This window comes from Gymnoscopelus braueri (assembly GCF_963280865.1).
Source record: "Gymnoscopelus braueri genome assembly, chromosome: 10".
Lineage (NCBI taxonomy): Eukaryota > Metazoa > Chordata > Actinopteri > Myctophiformes > Myctophidae > Gymnoscopelus > Gymnoscopelus braueri.
Window position 1 is genome coordinate 31,319,001 of NC_137611.1, and position 17,505 is coordinate 31,336,505.

The following is a 17,505-nucleotide window of genomic DNA, read 5'->3' on the forward strand; positions in this document are numbered from 1 at the left end:
AAAACCCCTCCCTGCCTCCCTACTTCTAGGGGCCCTGGCCATGGGGGCCCTAACGTGCATAGGAAATGAGCATTTAGTGGGAATTTGAGTGCTGCCTGTCATCCAGTAGCCAGCTACCCGGCACCTTGGTAACCCTTGATCTGTCAGGGGTATAAGCTGGTGAAAACCTGACATGCCAAGACAGCCAGCTAACACAATGGGCCAAGCTGCTGCAGCAAGGGATCCTACTATCTCCACATTCCCTGGTCTGAGTAGGAAACACAACGGCTCAACAAGTGAGCCACTCAAAAGACACTTTTACTGTAGTGTAGAAGGACTTTATTTGGGTGGAGGAACACAAACGTGGGGTTACGGTGATGGCTTTGAAGTCGACGCTGTGCATTCAACACATTTTCTTTTCTTTAAAGGTGGTTTTCATTCACCATTGAGGGCCACTTCCTCTCATTAAGCCCATGAATTACTCGAGACCTCTTATAGTCCTCACGAGACGGCAGATCAACTTCCTAACATCTGATATACTCTTTTATTGTGTCTGATCAAGACCAGAGGGGACCAAAAGAGGACAGCAACACAGGCCGAGTCCAGACTGTCATACCAACAATACAGAATGTTTCTTTAGAATACCTTTAGTTGGCTTCTATATAAGTGCTAAATGGACCGAAGATGGTACCATTTGGAGCATTCTTTGACCCCCCCCCCCCATTATTTTTTTAGTATTTCTCAGCTGTTTAATGTTTTCCTATAATGAACTTGTAGTGTAATACGAACATTGGCACTATGTACCATTTTTGACAAATAAATGCATTTTGAGATCCTCTTGAAACTGTATTTGGCCAAAAGTAACATACCAAAACGCTGGCTGGCGCCGACACGCCCACAATGAATCAACAGCGATAATAGACTTGCTATTCCATCTGGTTGCCATAGCCAATGCTAAGGCATGACGTAACATTTTAAACCACAACCCTGTACAAGGTTTGGTGTAGAAAATTAGGAGGGAGAACAGTAATTAAAATTCCTGAAGCGGGACATTATGAGTATACCATCACCACTAAATGCCAGTAAGTGAAGAAGTTATTGGATGTCCAAGCATCTTTTAGGATGGCGTGGGCAGTTTCTCTGCAAGAGTTGATAATACTTGAGCAAAGATACAGGAAGATAGAAAGGAAGCTTTACTCCTTGATATTAAAAGGATTTCAGTTAAAGCCTTTGAAAAACTTCCTATAGTGCATGCCTTCCTCAACAAATTATATTCTAGATTGAACTGTCCAATCGTGAAATAGTATACAGTCTTGACCAATCAGACTCAGGCTTCTTGAGCCTTTTGTCCAATGAGACATGTTATTGTAAAACTGTTTTCTGCGCAACAACTCTCCAACATGAAGAACTTGTCCAGCATGCATAAACATACCCCTTATTTATACACATTGTTTAGTAAAACCATTATGGCATTTTGCAGCATGGAGCCTGCAGAATTAAGACAAGTTCTAAAACCCATGATATGCGAGTAACAAACAGAAGCAATGGTAGATTGATTAAGTAGCCAGCATTTCTGGTAAGAGTGATATTTCATATTTTTGGCCTCTATAGCACATATAGCACTGCATGATCAGTGTACAATTTCTTCACTTTCAGATCGCCCTCCCTGCTTAGGCCCGTTCTAACCCTCTTCAAGCAGCAGAATATCTATCATCATCCTAAGCATACTGATAGTTTACGGTACATAGTGTGTCATACTGTGTGATTGTCTATCACCCCATTGTCACAAAACAGTAAATATGTAATCGTTTTAGCATCCAAATGGGACACTCTTCAGATTATACAATTACAGTTTAGGCATTTAGCAGACACGCTTATCTAGAGTGACTTACAACTCGTACATCGTAGTACAGTAAGTGGGAAGAATTCTAGTCAACAAACGAAGGTAAATGGTCAACTAAATAGAGTGCAAAGAAAAACAACTAAGTGTTACAAAGCAACTTGGACACCATACAAACATCAAAACTAGCTGATAAAGCATTTAACCGACAACATTGGCACTTGACTGTGACGAGATGCGATCTCAGAATTGAACAGATTTGCCACAAGATCATTACGAAACTGACACACAGTACTAAAAAGATATGCCTCATTCTTTACTTCAATTACGGTCCATGACCATGCCCTAAAATGAAAAAGAAAGAGTACCACAGTGCATACATTACAGTACATATCACCAGAGAGCGACACACCAAAATCACCCTTTTACAGAAAAGGTTAGGTTCAAAAACATATAGGCAATACTTATGTTTAAAATCAGGTTTATTAATACCGTTTATTTAAAAAGAATTATGACTAATATGTCAAAATATTATTTGTGTAAGGCCTCGTTTCAAAGGTGAGTAACAATGCTGGTCCCATCTTCCCATAGCAAGGATATAAAATAATACCACAACCAACTGGCACTACAGCTCCTTCTTGGCACGTTGACCATCTCTGCAGTAATCTGAAATAGAAAGCACAAACAAAATGTGTTAGTCATTCCGTTTGGGTTCTTTGTTTTTTGTTACGGTCAGCTACTAACAATCCAACGTATCACAGATTCATATCTGTGATACGAAAATTGTTTTAATGCTACGTCACCTGTCTGCGGTATCAGTACACAGTAGTCAGAGAGAGTGCCACGTTTTGCTATTGTTTGCATACTGTACATAAATGAGAGCTTTGTGTGCAATAATTTTCCCTAGTATTCAACCAGGTATACTTGGTGGATATACAGGAAGGATTTCAAACTAGGTTCGTTTCAATTGATGCCACAGTCCTTAGGTATTTGATGCTTTAGTTTGTGAATATTTCATTTAGTGAACCATTTCTAGCAACTATAAATAAATAACATTAAAGGGGTTTATGAATTTATACATACCACAATGTACTGAAAGATATCATCGAAACAAGCATCCTTTGGTTGCTGTTCCTGTGCATAGCCAGTGGCTGTTCAGCAATGACTGGAACAAAATGGCGGTCTGCACCACTACACTACGCTAGGATGAGCTGGCAGGCAAGTGGACTGTACTGCACTGTAAAGTTATACATTTTACCGTGGCGCATTAAAGAAAATCTGCTTTTTTTGTGTGTTAAAACGAGATGCTGTGTAAATTAGATAGGATTAACACAATACTGAAACTGTAAAGTTGAATAAGTTGGTCAAATTAAGCGAATAAATACTGTGTTCGCACGTAACTAAAAGGACCTGAATACAAACATCTAAAAGTGGAGGAATATTGTCTTATTTGTGCATTCCCTGTGCAATAGAACGCACGTAGCTCTTTTTGAAAAGTCATATACGCATATCTGAAAAGTTGAGATATGTCTGAATGCGATTCGCGTTTATTTGGATACTCAAGTGCTTATAAACGCTTCATCATATTTCCTTTTTTTCCCTTTAACTTAAATCGCGTCTTGTAATTGATTTCACTTAAATGTTGGCATTAATCTGTGCAGAAATACAGATATCTAGGGAGGGGCATGAAGGAAGGCTTGTAGAGAAAGCAGGAAAAAGTGCTGCATCACGTCTGTGGGAAAGGAAATATATAAATAAGTAAAAAGCCGAGGCGTAGTACCTGAGACTCTGTTGCATAACTCCTCCGCCACATGTTCTGTACTCTGGCTGAAGGCAGACATGATCTCATCCTCCAAGTCCTCCACAATGGTTTCACACTGAGGCCGAAAGATGAGCAGAGAGAGGGGTTATTCATGCATACAGAAGATAAACGCGTTCGTCCTTACGAGAGCTTCATGTGCTTGTCATTTCACACAATAGCGGGCACGGCACTCAGTGAAGGTGGCGGCCATCTTTCCCCTCCGTTGTCTTGCCGTTCGGCCATCTTGTCACGCTCAGGCCGAGCTGCAGCACCAGAACTCTACACTGTTTTCACCGATTGGACATTTTTCACCCCCACCCCAAACCACAGATGGTAGCAGACATTTTCAATCCAACATCTGTGTTTAAAAATGCTATAAGACAGACTTAGACGGGAATTAAGCATCATAAAAGACAAGTTTCTGACAAACTGCAACGTAAATTACACAAAAATAGTACTAATCGGTTCGGATCAGCGAAACCTCAAAAGCCAGTTTTTGAGTTCCTGAAAGGTATCGGGGGGGAAAAACTAATACGTCTGAATCATGATTGCAAACAATAATTTCAAAGTCATTAAGACAACTTCCAAGTTCAATAGGTTGTACAATAATCATTGTACAATAAGTTACAGGGACATTTAAGTAAACAAAAGCAGGTTTTCCTCATTCAGTTTGAGATTATTCCCAAATCCAAACTTTATAAACTGACACCAATCCTTAACCACTTGAACAACGGCATCCATATTCTGGGAGGAACATTAGCCAAAATAGCAGATCTACAAGATTACAACGTGTCGCAACGCGTTGGAGAAGAGATTTCTAGATAGAGATAAAAATGTAAAAGTATTTTATTTGTATTTTGTATGGCTTGACATTTTTGTGGGGAATCCATCTCAAAACCCTTCAGTCAGAATACCATTCCTGACAGCACTGTGCATATTATAACATCAACAATACTGTATACGCTTGCATAGGACAGATGTCATATGGGATATGGCAGACAAAGACTAACATGACGAGAGCAAAAAAGGATATTATTTATTATGGGCTCTGTACACAAAATACTCACATCTTAAAAAATACACTATTACACTGATATCAAAGTCTACGCTAAAGTAAATTAACGTCCAGTAAAGTCAAACCAAATTTCTTCTCTGGGATAGATATAGCTTTATCTTTTATTTAGGTGCAGATGCATGGTTTTAAACTTTTAAACTAATATCAGAAATACCGGTGCATGTTAAAAAGGATGACTGCAACAACCTTGGCCCAACAACTATTTCCAAACGTATTCAAATATAAAATAGAACCATTTAAGTCATGTAAAGTTATGCTGAACTTAGACTATAAAACTGAGAAAGTGGCCAACAAATGCACAGAAGAGTGTCGTACCAGACTTCAGAATCACGACTCTTTAAAGAAACAAGGTACAGACTAGTATTGCATCACAGATAGTTTGCCATCATACTCACTGCAAATTTCAGGGCAGTGGAAGCGTCCGGCCCATCAAACTGGAAGTTTTTGAAGTCAGGGAAGTCCCCGGGGGTCCCGCTGCTCCTGGGGGCAAACCTCTTGTACCGTTTCTCCTTGGTGTCAGGGTCCACGTGGAGGGCATAGTCACTCATACTGTCACACACACCTTCCAGCAGCTCACTCAGGTGAGTCTCTGAGCGAGCCAGAGGGACCTTGGCCAGATAGCAAAAAAAAATAAACAAAAAAAGTCTGGTAAATATAAATATCAGCTGCCTAAACTGTGGATCAAAACAATAAAAGCTACAAAAAAAAACTGTAGTTCAAATGTATTTCAAGTTGTAGTTCAAATCGGAGATGGCCAAGGACTTGTGGCCAACCCATGTGACCACTGAGACTTAGCTACATGCTACATGCTACATACCATGATAAAGTGAACGATCAGGAAATAAATCTGCATGGATACCTTAAAAGAAAAATCCAAATGTATTCATCCAAAGTGTCCGGTTCCGCACGACACCCCCATGGGTCACGAGGAGTGACCTCTCGTTTCCGCTGTGTTTTCTCCATCCGCACCAGCAACCCTCACCCCAAAACTGTGACTTTTAACCTGTGTCACCTCCGCTTGTAGAACTCCCCCCACCCCGTCCTCCTGAACCGCATTTCTTCCTCCCCTTGTGGAGGGGGACAAAACAGTGAGCGGCAGCAGTGTCTAGACAGGTCAAGACAGGTGCAGAGCCGCAGCACCCTGGCCCTGCCCCCTCGGATGTCCTCCCCGGAAGGAGAAGAGGCTGAAAAAGAGGGTGATACTGGGAGGGATGGGGAACGGGAGGGGGCTTCACACCTCTCTGTGTGAGGGAGGGGGGGGGGGGAACAGAGGGGGTGAAGGGTGGTGGTTTAGGTGGACAGGGAAGAGGCCTCAACAGAAGCCAAGTGCAGGGTAAACAGGCTGGTTTCATCCTGTCCTTTCAAACGCCCCCCCCCCCCACTCCGTTCCCCTGCTCTTTTTCAGCCTGCCCCCCCCCCCCCCCATCCATCCTCCAGTGATCAAAGGAGGAAGTCTCTGGTCAGAATGTAGCTGGGAGGGGGGTGGAGGGTTAAAGAGGGGTTGGGATGGTGGGGCGGGGGGGTTCTTGGATTTTGTTGCAATGTAGATATATCCCCTGACCCTATTGTCTGCTGCGGAGACCCTTCCGGCCTAGCCTACTGTGATTTTTTTTACACACACACACACACACACACACACACACACACACACACGCACACACACACACACGCATGCACACACACGCACGTACGCATGCACAAGCACACACACACACTATGCTTTTTTTTTCAGATGTGACTTTGTGACAAAGGGCTTGCGTGTCTCTCTGCCATCTGCTCTCTGGGTCTGGAGGGGGAATCGAGCTGAGCCTCAATTCATTCTTCCTCTCCCTCTCTTTTTTAACACTGCCTTTCTCTCCTCCGTTTCCCATCACTGCAACTCCCCTCCTCCTACCTCTATCCTCTTTTCCCCCCCTCAATTCATCTCTCCATCTCTGCTCTCATAGACTACCAGCGCTGCAGCATCCCTCAATTTCTCCATCCATCCACTCGTCCCCTTCTTTTCCTCTCGAGCTTTCTTTCCCTCGAGCCACTCCTCTACCCCTCTTCTCCACAGCGCCGCCACCCCTCTTTTCTCTGTCTATCCCTCTCTTTCCTCCTTTCAGAGCCAGGAAGCTGCTGTATTTAACCTTTCATTCAGCTCAGGGAGATCCCTTGAGCTTGACAAGCACGTTGTGTGGAGAAGGGAAGTGAAGTCAGCCACCAATAGATCGCGGGTACAGCACCAGGCCAAAAGGTTGAAGGGCCAGCATGGTGGGATGTAAGGTCACATCGGCCAAAAGACGATGAGCTTCACCTATCAATCAAAATCTGTTTTTGACAACTTTGACGCCGGGGCAGTGGTACCGCCACCACATGGAATAACTAAAAACTAATTATATGGTAACTGTTTCGCAGAGAATGGAAAATGTTTAAAGTGTTCCTTCAAAATAAATGATAAAATATGTGAAAAATGTTCCCCACATAGTATATGGATTGATCGATATTGATTAACCACTCGAGCCCTATTTTATACTTCATTATACAACAGTGTTGCACAGCAAATATAACAGATATACAAGCTCACAAGGTGTCAGGATGCAACGCGCTGTGAGCTTGTAGATTTGCAATTTTTGCTACATAAAAAATAAATGTATGGAAATGTTTCACAAACATTCCCCCAATAACGATATGCCCAAAATAGTGACACCAGGGTTAACTTGGTTCAATTCTGTCAAGATTGTACATCAAAATCACCACACCCCCCCACACCAACCCTACAGGAGAAATCCCCGTCCCCGTCCCCTGCCACGTAACAGAAACACTTCAATACGTCCCCAACCCTTGGGCTTGGGTTGGAGTCGTTATCATGCCATGCTGCTAAAATGGTTTGGAATTAAAACTCCTTCCTCGCCAGTCACAGCCTGGTGAAAGGGACCTGTCAATCAGCAGCTGGTTTGAAGAATGAGGTGGTGAGAGGGGGGTGGGGGGGTGCAAGGCAGGCCCGGCCAAAGAATAGGCTTCTCAGGGATGCTATCCTCCCATTCAATTCCCATTGGACAGACGGGCCATTATTGCACCACTGTGGACAGGGGCCTTTCAATTTTATTGTCTGGGCGATATGGGCTGATGAAGACCCATAAATTAATAATAATATTGTTATCAAAGAGGGCGGAATGTAAAGCAAAGCGTGGGTCTATTAGATGTGTCATTTTGAGACGTGTTTTATTATGCTACTTAAACCTTGGGTTAATAATAAAACGTGCAGGGAAAAAGGCTTGATGGTACAATATCACTTCATTAGAAGGGCAGGAATATTTCTGGGGTTTGTTTGACTTTCATCATAGATAGCTACCTCGCACAACACTAGAGGACTACGCGTTAATTGGCAGAATGTCATTAGTTTATAGCCTAGAGCGGATTCATATTTGCCATTTATTTGAAGAGAGAGAACAGGTGAGCCTCGGAGTCTGCACCATTCTTACTTACTGGCTGGCTTTGCCAAAACATACCCAGAGATGGTGAGAGCCGCAAACAAACTTAAAACACAATGCAAGACAAGAGAAAGAGGATGTCACCTCACTCGATCACACACACCTCTTTTCTTTTCTTCTTTTTCTTTTTTCAGGCAGAGGCTGTTATATTACGTGTCAGAATGCCATTGTGTACAGACTCATTCTCAATGCATGACTTCCCACCGATCTCTAGGAGATCAGCACGCTACTCCAACTAAGTTCAATGTCTTTGGAGGCCTTAAATGTTTCATTGTTGCAGCGGGCAGGTTGAGAACCTTTTTTTCGCCCATGCCCCCAGGAAGTCCTACTGTGACCAGGGCCAAAGAGCAGAGACTTAAAACCAGCAAATCCTCCTCTGTGATGGCATCTAAGCTGTGACATCCCAGCCTCTCCGATTCACACCAGGTCAAACGCCGCTGAAAAGGATGGATCCAGGAAGGGCACAGGGATCAAGGTTTGGCTCCCTCTTTAGCTCGCTAACATTTGATGGGCCAACAATGTAACAGGTGGAGGTTTGTTTTGCGGGTTAAGAGAGGAAGAGGGCGGATCTCTGGGCAAACAGAACTATATCTCTTGGATAAACGTGTCTTGTCTGGCTGTTTCACTACACTGTAAAATCCTCAGTGTTAATTTGACTCTTGAGTGTTTGGTTACCAAATGTAACCAAAAGGTCCATTTGGTCACATTTGTACACTCTCAGTGTTACAAATGAGATAGATTAACACTATGTATGAAGTCTGCTTGGTATTCAAAGACCACTGAATGCCTTGCCTTTTCAAATTGTGAAATGTTGTGTTATAATGTTGTTAAATATGATTATGCAATATAATTATGGCAGGCATGACTTATTTGTCATTTAAACAATGTTATTAATTGATCAATACACACACACACACACGCAGAGAGAGAGAGAGAGAGAGAGAGAGAGAGAGAGAGAGAGAAGGAGAGAGAAAGAAAGAGAGAGAGAGAGAGAGCTTAAGGGCAAACCAAATGGAGTCTGAGTAGGACCCACAGGGGGTAAAAGAAGAGTAATTAGCATTCATATATAAATGAATCCAACTTTAGACAGCTGCCTAATGAGAAGCCAGGAATATGACATGTAGATAGCAGCCCCAAAAGAAATGCAGGACACCTGCCTTTGTTGAGGTCCATGACACAAATGTATTATGAAGCACAGTGCATTAGACTGTCGTCCACTGTGTTGTCTGCATGGGTTTACCTCCCATTTTAAATTTCTACGGAAATAATTTGTTGGGTAATTTACTCTGTGCTAATTTTGAGGTGACATACAGAAGGTGTAATTAGTTCACTACGATTTGCCTGTGAATGGAACGATAGTCTCACTGGAAAATGATAGCAGTCTGTTAGAAGCTATCAATGGCTAAACAGGGATTAAGGCAGTGGGAATCAATAGTCGAGATGGACACCTCATGAGAGTCTTCTCCCTGGACAGTAAAAGGTGCTGGGGGCACCGCTGGGACTTGACCTCATTAGGGCTGGAACATCAACCTGGATCCATAGACTCACAGAACCTCAAAGGCAGCAGGCACGGCAATACTACGGACATTTATTAGTAAGGAAAGCAGGCTCCCTAACCCTCTCTAGACAATGTCTTTTATCAGCTCCCTAATGTTAAGGAACCGTCTTGGCTTGTCAATAGGAAGTTTACAAGCCGAGACGGATGTGGGATTTTCATTTCAAAATTATGTCTTTTCACAGCAGGTTTATAGCACATGTTTGAGCGTGCCCGGTCTTGGCAACAGCTTGCTGTTGTTGTTGTTTTGTATTTGTATATTTTCTTTGTTCATTGCGGGGATGTCTCCTGTGTGTAATTGCCAGGTAAGTTAGAAATGGGTGAGTTTAAATTACATTTTGTTTGTTTTTCAGTGAGATAAGACCGCAGCCGTTTCCCCACAATACCCTTTCTCTATATATTTTACTGTACTTGCAGCTGTACTTGTAAATACATATAGACTGAGTGCATGAGACCCCCCGTAGATCAACTGACATACTTAGACCAGCCCGTTTGGCATCACCAACCATACCACGTTCAAAGTCACTTAAATAACCTTTTCCCTCCATTCTGATGCTCGTTTTGAACTGCAGCAGATCATCTTGACCATGTGCATGTGCCTAAATGCATTGAGTTGCTGTCATGTGTTTGGCTGAATCAAAGTTGCGTTAGGGCACAGTTGGACTAGTGTACCGTACCTGATCAAGTCAAATTTTGGTTCGGAACCAGTTGGAAAAATACAGACGGACTGAGACTGTTCTTGTCACGACTCAATCACAGTTTAGCCACGCCCCAGCGAGTGAGCTGCTAGCTCATTCTATGCTATGCACTGTTTCAATTCAGAGTGGAGCGAGATTGGAGGGCTGGCCACTAGCAGCACCCTGATTATTTGCCCTGAATGGAACAACGCCTTAATTAGCATCATTGGTAACACCTGTGAAGGAAGTAACATTATACTATTTCATGCCAATATGGCTGCCGTGAAAAAGGTCTATAGGATGATGTCATCATCCATCGTGATGTTTGGATGTACACATTAGAGGGTAGCTACCTGAACCGAGCGGGTCGGACGCATATTTATTTATAATTGATGGTGGGGATTTGGGTCGGGCTCGGTCATGTTGTTCATACTGAAAATAAAGTGTACAAATAAATGAAAATGAGAGGCTACCACTGTGTCTGTGTGTTACTTCCTGACTTACGTGACAAGCCCTGCGTTCATGGGAATTGGGAAGGGAACACATGACATGCTTTCAGGTGTAAACACACACAGCTGTAGTGAATGATGGCGGACGTCACACTAAATTTGTCTTCGGTAAAGTTTACAACTATCGAAAACCAACAGCCAACAGTTGAGTCAATATCATGAAGATGAATAGCCTATGTTGATAATCATCAAAGGTAACGCTTACATTGCATTAATTTGCTACCCTGAGTGAGTCGCATACATTTGTCCATTCTAAATAGTACATTTTAATATATGTATATTATCGGTTAATTAACTGTTAATGAGGGTCAAGTTATCGGTCATGAAAATGTAGTTTAAGCACAATACATTTACCCTGAAATGCATGCAAATGTAATATATTACAATAATAATATGTTTCTGTATATATCTGGCAATGCTGAACATAAAATGTCACCTTTGCATTTAAAAATTATACATTTATACAGTGTACTATACCATCATAGATGCACACAGCACATCAGTGCATAACTGGCTAGCATTTCTATGAGTGCTAAAGGTCAAGTTATAATTATTCAATTCTTACTCATGTAAAGGGGTTGACAGTAACGGAAGTTAAACATTTAACAGGGATACAATACCAACAAACATTATTGGTTTACAACATTATATAGAGCAACTAATGAATGGATAGGCTGAATCCGTTTCACAGTAGATGACATGATCTGTGTTATTACAAGGCTGTGAAAGCCACAAGAAATTAGTAAACTGTACCTTTTTGTCCATCACTGTGCCATCAGGGTTGAGTCTGAAACTGCCAACATTGATGGTTTTCTTTGGGTCCACTTGGCCGATGGAGTAGCTGATTTCATCCACAATTGCTCTGCATGCTGGGAATAACAGAGACACATAGCCCCATATGAACCCATGCACAGACTCAGACTGAAGGTGATTCTGGCCGTTTCAGTCTAGGCTGAAACATAAAGGTGACCACTAGGCCATGATGGCCTCTGCACTCTACTGTAGCAATGATTCTGCCAAGAAAATTAACCACTTAAAAACCCCATTATGTTGTTGAGCGGAGTCCCTCAGAGTTGTTTTCCGTTTTCACTCTAAGCTTGCAGATCTGCTATTTTCTGCGAAAGTTTTCCCCAGAATAAGTTTAAGTGGTTAGGTCTCTTCTGAATATCTTCTCTATAAAACTGTTTGACGTAGTTTACTATTTACTTTAGACCAAACCTCACTAATACGAGTCTACAAGGTAACTGATTATTTAAACAATAAATCCCATCATACAAAGTAATTATTTTAATGACTACTTGTACTACTTGAGTAGTGATTATTTTAAAGTAACAATACTTTTACCTGAGTACAGTTTTTTCTACTCTACCCACCTGTGATGCTACCCTGAAAAGCTATAATGCGGCATTATGATCAATGTGGCAAACTGCAAACTGGATATTGTTCATTTTCAATGAGGGATGATGGTTAAATATGATAAAGTCAAGCAGCAATGTTTAACTTCAAATATCTCAACTTGTTTCTCAACTGTATATATATTTTTGGGCGGTGAAACCGCCCCTATAAGTGAGATTTGGAAAAATGTACAAATATCTTGGGCAGTGAAACCGGCCCTGAAAGTGAGGTTTGGAAATTTGTACAATTATCCTGCGCTGTGATTGGCCAATCACAATCTATTCAGGACTGTGATTGGTCAGTGTCACATGACACATGTGCATAGCCCTATATAAGCAACCATAACTTGAAAAAAAAACATAAATTAGTTTTTGTAAAGTTATGGTTTCGTCCATCATAAAGAGTGTTTCAATAAATGTATTTATCTTTTGTACATGATTGGTTGACTCCATTCAGTATTGTGATTAGCTAGCAAGACACCGCCCACTTCACACAGGGTGTGATTTTTTTTTAAATTACTTGACATTGGCTATGGCAAAATGTTGTTATTTTCATAAACACATCGAAACACAACCATGTACGAGTGAGTGGCTTTACATTTTTTTTTGTTATAATACAATGTCAATTTAACATGCAATTATTGGGGATTTCTCAATGGAGTTCTAGTATGCAGAAAGCTAAATATTGTATTATCAAATTAATTGGTGTCTGGTGGAACACATGCTGCTTTATCATGTCTTGCATGTCTCCCCTCTCTCTGGTCTCTGTTTACTTTCTCTAGTGTCTAGTCACTATCAATTAAAGCAAGAAAAAAAATCTTAAAAAGAAGAAAAAGTATCTTTCTGGAAAAAATATACAAAAACATGTCACTATTACACGATAGATCACATTGCATAGAACTAAAACAATACCTTTTCAAATAGGTGGTGGTTTCCAAATCAGTTAATGTAATTCAAACACAGCATGTTGCTCTGAGAGTGAAATCAGGACGCAATATATTGCATGATGGTGATGAGGTTTATATGTGTAGAACACAATAGCCACAGAATTGTCCTTTGTGAACCCCTCATAATTGCCCACTTTTGGGGATCCAGTCCCCCAGGTTGAGAAACATTGGCCAAATGGAACGCTTCAGCCAACAGGCAACACCCAGACCTCACCACAGAAACAGAGCTCCAGCAGAGCTCCATCCATTCAGCATTGACTTACCAGAACAGTACAGCATCTTGTCTCTTTTCCCATGGCTGCTGTTGATGAAGACCAATAGCAGCACCAGAGTCATCTGAATAATCCATGATGCCATGTCAATAACCTTGGGAAGCAGGGAGAGAGGGGGATAGGGGTCACAACCCATTCTGTTGGACATATATAACTGAGTGGTTCTCCTTGAGAAAATCAACATAGCGAAGGAGGAAAAAAATGGAGTTGAGCAAAGGCAGCATAAAGCCAAAACTGTATTCCTGTTAATATAATAGTTCAGAGGTTTAGGTGAGGGAAAGCTGACATAGCTTGCACAGTTTACATTAGACAATAGTACCCAAATGCAAGACAACATCTCTTATTAGTTGGTAATAAAACAACAGTTCTATCCATATTCCACTTTTTTTTTCTTTTTCTTAATTTGTTAATTAAGTAAAAGTTGAGGCTGCAATTTAATTGGTGTCATCCATTTAGACGTGCATGATAATAGCATGAAATAGATGTAAAATAAAAAGGGAGGATGTTAGAGTCAAGATAGGGAGCAATTCCAAGAAACATAGTTTTCCGTTTCACCAGGAGGGGCCCCCTTCCTTAGTACTATGGTTTTCAATCCAAATCATGACTCCTACTATTGATGGGTTTGTTTGAACTTTTTCCTATCATACCAGATAGTTAATTTCATTGACCTGGCATCCTTTTCATTCCAGCCGTCTACTCTAACCAGTGACCCGGAACACCAGCTGAATGGTGGGACAGCAAACCAGCAGCAGCTTGAGACCAGGGACCCCTGATCTGACAGGTGCCTTGTTTGTGTGCGGAGCTGTGACTTGCAGTGGTGGAAAAAGTACTATTTTTTTTTTTACTTAAGTAAAAGTATACCGCAATGAAGAAGTACTCTGTTAATCTGTTAATTCAAAATGTACTTGAGTAAAAGTACAAAGGTATTGGTATCAAAATGTACTTAAAGTGCCAAAAGTAGAAAGTACTCACTATGCAGAATGTCCCATTTCACAAGTTTTTAAATGTATGAAATGTCAAAAAATATTTTGAAAATAGCAGATATACAAGCTCACAATGCGTCGCATTGTGAGCTTGTAGATTGGCTATTTTCAAATGGCCGAAATGCATATAGGGCTGAAGTGGTTAATGTATGTTTTGTAATAATAATCAAAATCTACAAAGTAACAAGTAACTAAAGTTAAAAAAAAACTAAACAAAAACAACAAGTAACTAAAGTTGTCAAATAATTGTAGTGAAGTAAAAGTACAATATTTGCCTCTGAGATGTAGTGGAGTAGAAGCAAAAGTGCAGAAAATTGGAAATACTCCTGTAAAGTAAAAAAAATACCTAAAAAATTACTTAAAAACAGTACTTGAGTAAATGTACTTAATTACTTTACACCACTGGTGACTTGATGCAAATGTAGAAAAACGAGAGCTCCCTCTTCCATTCAGTCGGTCAGTCAGTCAGTCAGTCAGCAAGTCAACTCAGCCTAGCTTTCATCCTCCTCCATGATCACGGAATCCCGGAAACCAAACAACAACACAAGCCAGCAGTGTAGCTTGGAACACGTCAGCCTGTGTCCACCATGGACATGATCCACCTGTTCAAAACGCTACTGGGGAGGATAGCGAGCTAAAGCTAGAAGCAGCGAGGCAGCTCGTCTTACCTGGGGAGGCTTGGCGAGAGGAGCAGGCTCTGTACAAAGTGTATGGTGGGGCTAGAAAGAGAAACAGACGTGAAACGACGTCGTGTTGCGGGGACGGGGTACTACTACTACAGTGTGAATGACACGGCTGTATTGTCTAATGCCAGAGTCTTCATAAAAAGCCGTTACTTATCTGGCTCCCACGCTTTGCATTTCAACATCATTATCAGTGTTCACTGTGAGCGGACAGAGTTACAGGACAGTGAATGAGACAGTAACGTGCTCCGCTCTGGACTCGCCACGTTGTGGTAGACTGGCACCGCGTCGACCAATGGCGTCGCGAGCTCGAGCGCAACCGGCCAATCAAAACCGCTGGAACGACTGCCTGGCTATATTTCGTCGTACGACGGTGTCGCCTCTCCGGAAATGGCAAGATCTACAAGCTCACAGGTAGAGCTGGTTGATCTGCTATTTTCGCAAGATGCCTGTCAGTTCAGTTCAATGGCCTGGCTGTCAGGACCGCAGCATTAATCTACTTGTACATGTACACAACAACAACAAAGCATTGGATGCAAATGTCTATTATTCACTTGTTATTGCTGTTCATTTCCGATCCAATAGTGAACATATCTTGGTGATAACCTTGCACATGAATAGCCTACTAGAGCTTTTATATTATTATTATTATTATTTATTATTATTATTATTTATTTTTATTCATTCATTCAAAAAACCCAATCAAGACGGTTTGGAGTGTTTGAATTCTCTTTGGTATGAGACTCTAATTATCAGGTAGTTATTTTACATTAATCGGTAGTTAATAATAAAACAAAGTAAAAAAACAACAACAACCCAACATAGTAAGTAAATGCTCTTCAACATTACATTCAAACTTAGACAACTTCAGCATTAGCCAGTATTATCTTGAGCAATATGCAAATACAAAGTCTTCACAGTGTCAGTTTACCTGTGTGTGTGTGTGTGTGTGTGTGTGTGTGTGTGTGTGTGTGTGTGTGTGTGTGTGCGTGTGCGCGCGCGCGCGCGTGTGTGTGTAGTGTGCGCGCGTGTGTGTGTAGTGTAGTGTGCGCGCGTGTGTGTGTAGTGTGTGCGTGCGCATGTGTGTGTGTGTGTTTGTGTGTGTGTGTGTGTGTGCGTGCGACTGTGCGTGCGTGTGCGCGCGCGTGTGTGTGTGTGTGTCCTACCTGCCGCCACTAGACAGTACCAGGTGGTTTCTTCACAGGGGAATTTGACCTGGTTTCCCCTGAAACTAATGGAATGTCATCTATGGCATCAAGGTCTTTATTGCCCAAATAGATAAACATGCTGAGAGTAGGCCACTTAACTCAGGCAAGGAACATTTGAGCCCTGGCCTTTTGTCTAAACCAGTGAATCTCAAGGATCGGCTATGTGCGTGACATATGATTGTTTTACTATGAATCAGACTTATACGTTTTATAACAACCTGCATTTCTTTCAGTATGTTGATGTTGGAGTCAAATTGTATTACCAAAGATCAATTTACGACACATTGTAGGTTAAAGCCTTCTTTCCTATCTCTAATAAGTGAAAATAACAGTATACAGATGAGGTAGAACTGTATTCATCCATAATACACGACCATGTCAGATAAAGAGCTGAACCTGACCTTTATATAGACCATCAGGTCCAAACTAAGAGGTTAGCTGAACTTTCCCACCTCGCTCTGAGCTGTCAGCACAGCTGATACTATGAGCTGTATATTTGTGTGTGTGTGTGTGTGTGTGTGTGTGTGTGTGTGTGTGTGTGTGTGTGTGTGTGTGTGTGTGTGTGTGTGTGTGTGTGTGTGTGTGTGTGTGTGTGTGTGTGTGTGTGTGTGTGTGTGTGTGTGTGTGTGTGTGTGTGTGTTTGCGCGGGCGTGCGTGTGTGTGTATGTATGTGTGTTTGCGCGCCCGGGCGTGCGTGTGTGTGTGTATGTATGTGTGTGCGTGTGTGTTTACGTGCGTGCGTGTGTGTGGTATGGTAAAGGTTGCTCTCTGATATTCTCATGAGTCTCATACAAGAGCAAGGTCAAGGTGAACACGCAAATGTGATGTGTTATCTATCTGACAAATGGGCAAACAGACATTACGTGTTTGGAACAAAAATGAGGAGCTTCACCCTGAAATAGGTAGACATACATTACACACCACAGTAAAATCCTGGGGTTTAATGTAACCACTTTCAACCTGGCATCCCCATTTTTGAAAAAAAATAGCACAAAAAAAATTGTTGACCTAAAGCAATATACGTAGTCTATACACAAAATGTGTGTTGTCCGACACCAACATGCTCGTTCATACTTCAGCCTGATGGTTGACATGGTGGAAACTGTTCC

The 17,505-nt window shown here is 41.7% G+C and overlaps 1 protein-coding gene across 1 annotated transcript; it reads right to left on the minus strand.

Annotated features, from left to right (window-relative positions):
- Positions 1-295: 295 nt before the first annotated feature.
- On the minus strand, positions 296-15,429 carry cnpy1 (canopy FGF signaling regulator 1). Its single transcript, XM_080439558.1, has 6 exons — positions 15,174-15,429; positions 13,514-13,616; positions 11,663-11,778; positions 5,091-5,303; positions 3,600-3,696; positions 296-2,485 (listed from the first exon to the last, which is right to left on the minus strand). The coding sequence occupies exons 2-6, from the start codon at positions 13,605-13,607 to the stop codon at positions 2,445-2,447; spliced, it is 561 nt and encodes a 186-aa protein (XP_080295684.1). The 5' UTR covers positions 13,608-13,616; positions 15,174-15,429; the 3' UTR covers positions 296-2,444.
- Between the last annotated feature and the right edge of the window lie 2,076 nt (positions 15,430-17,505).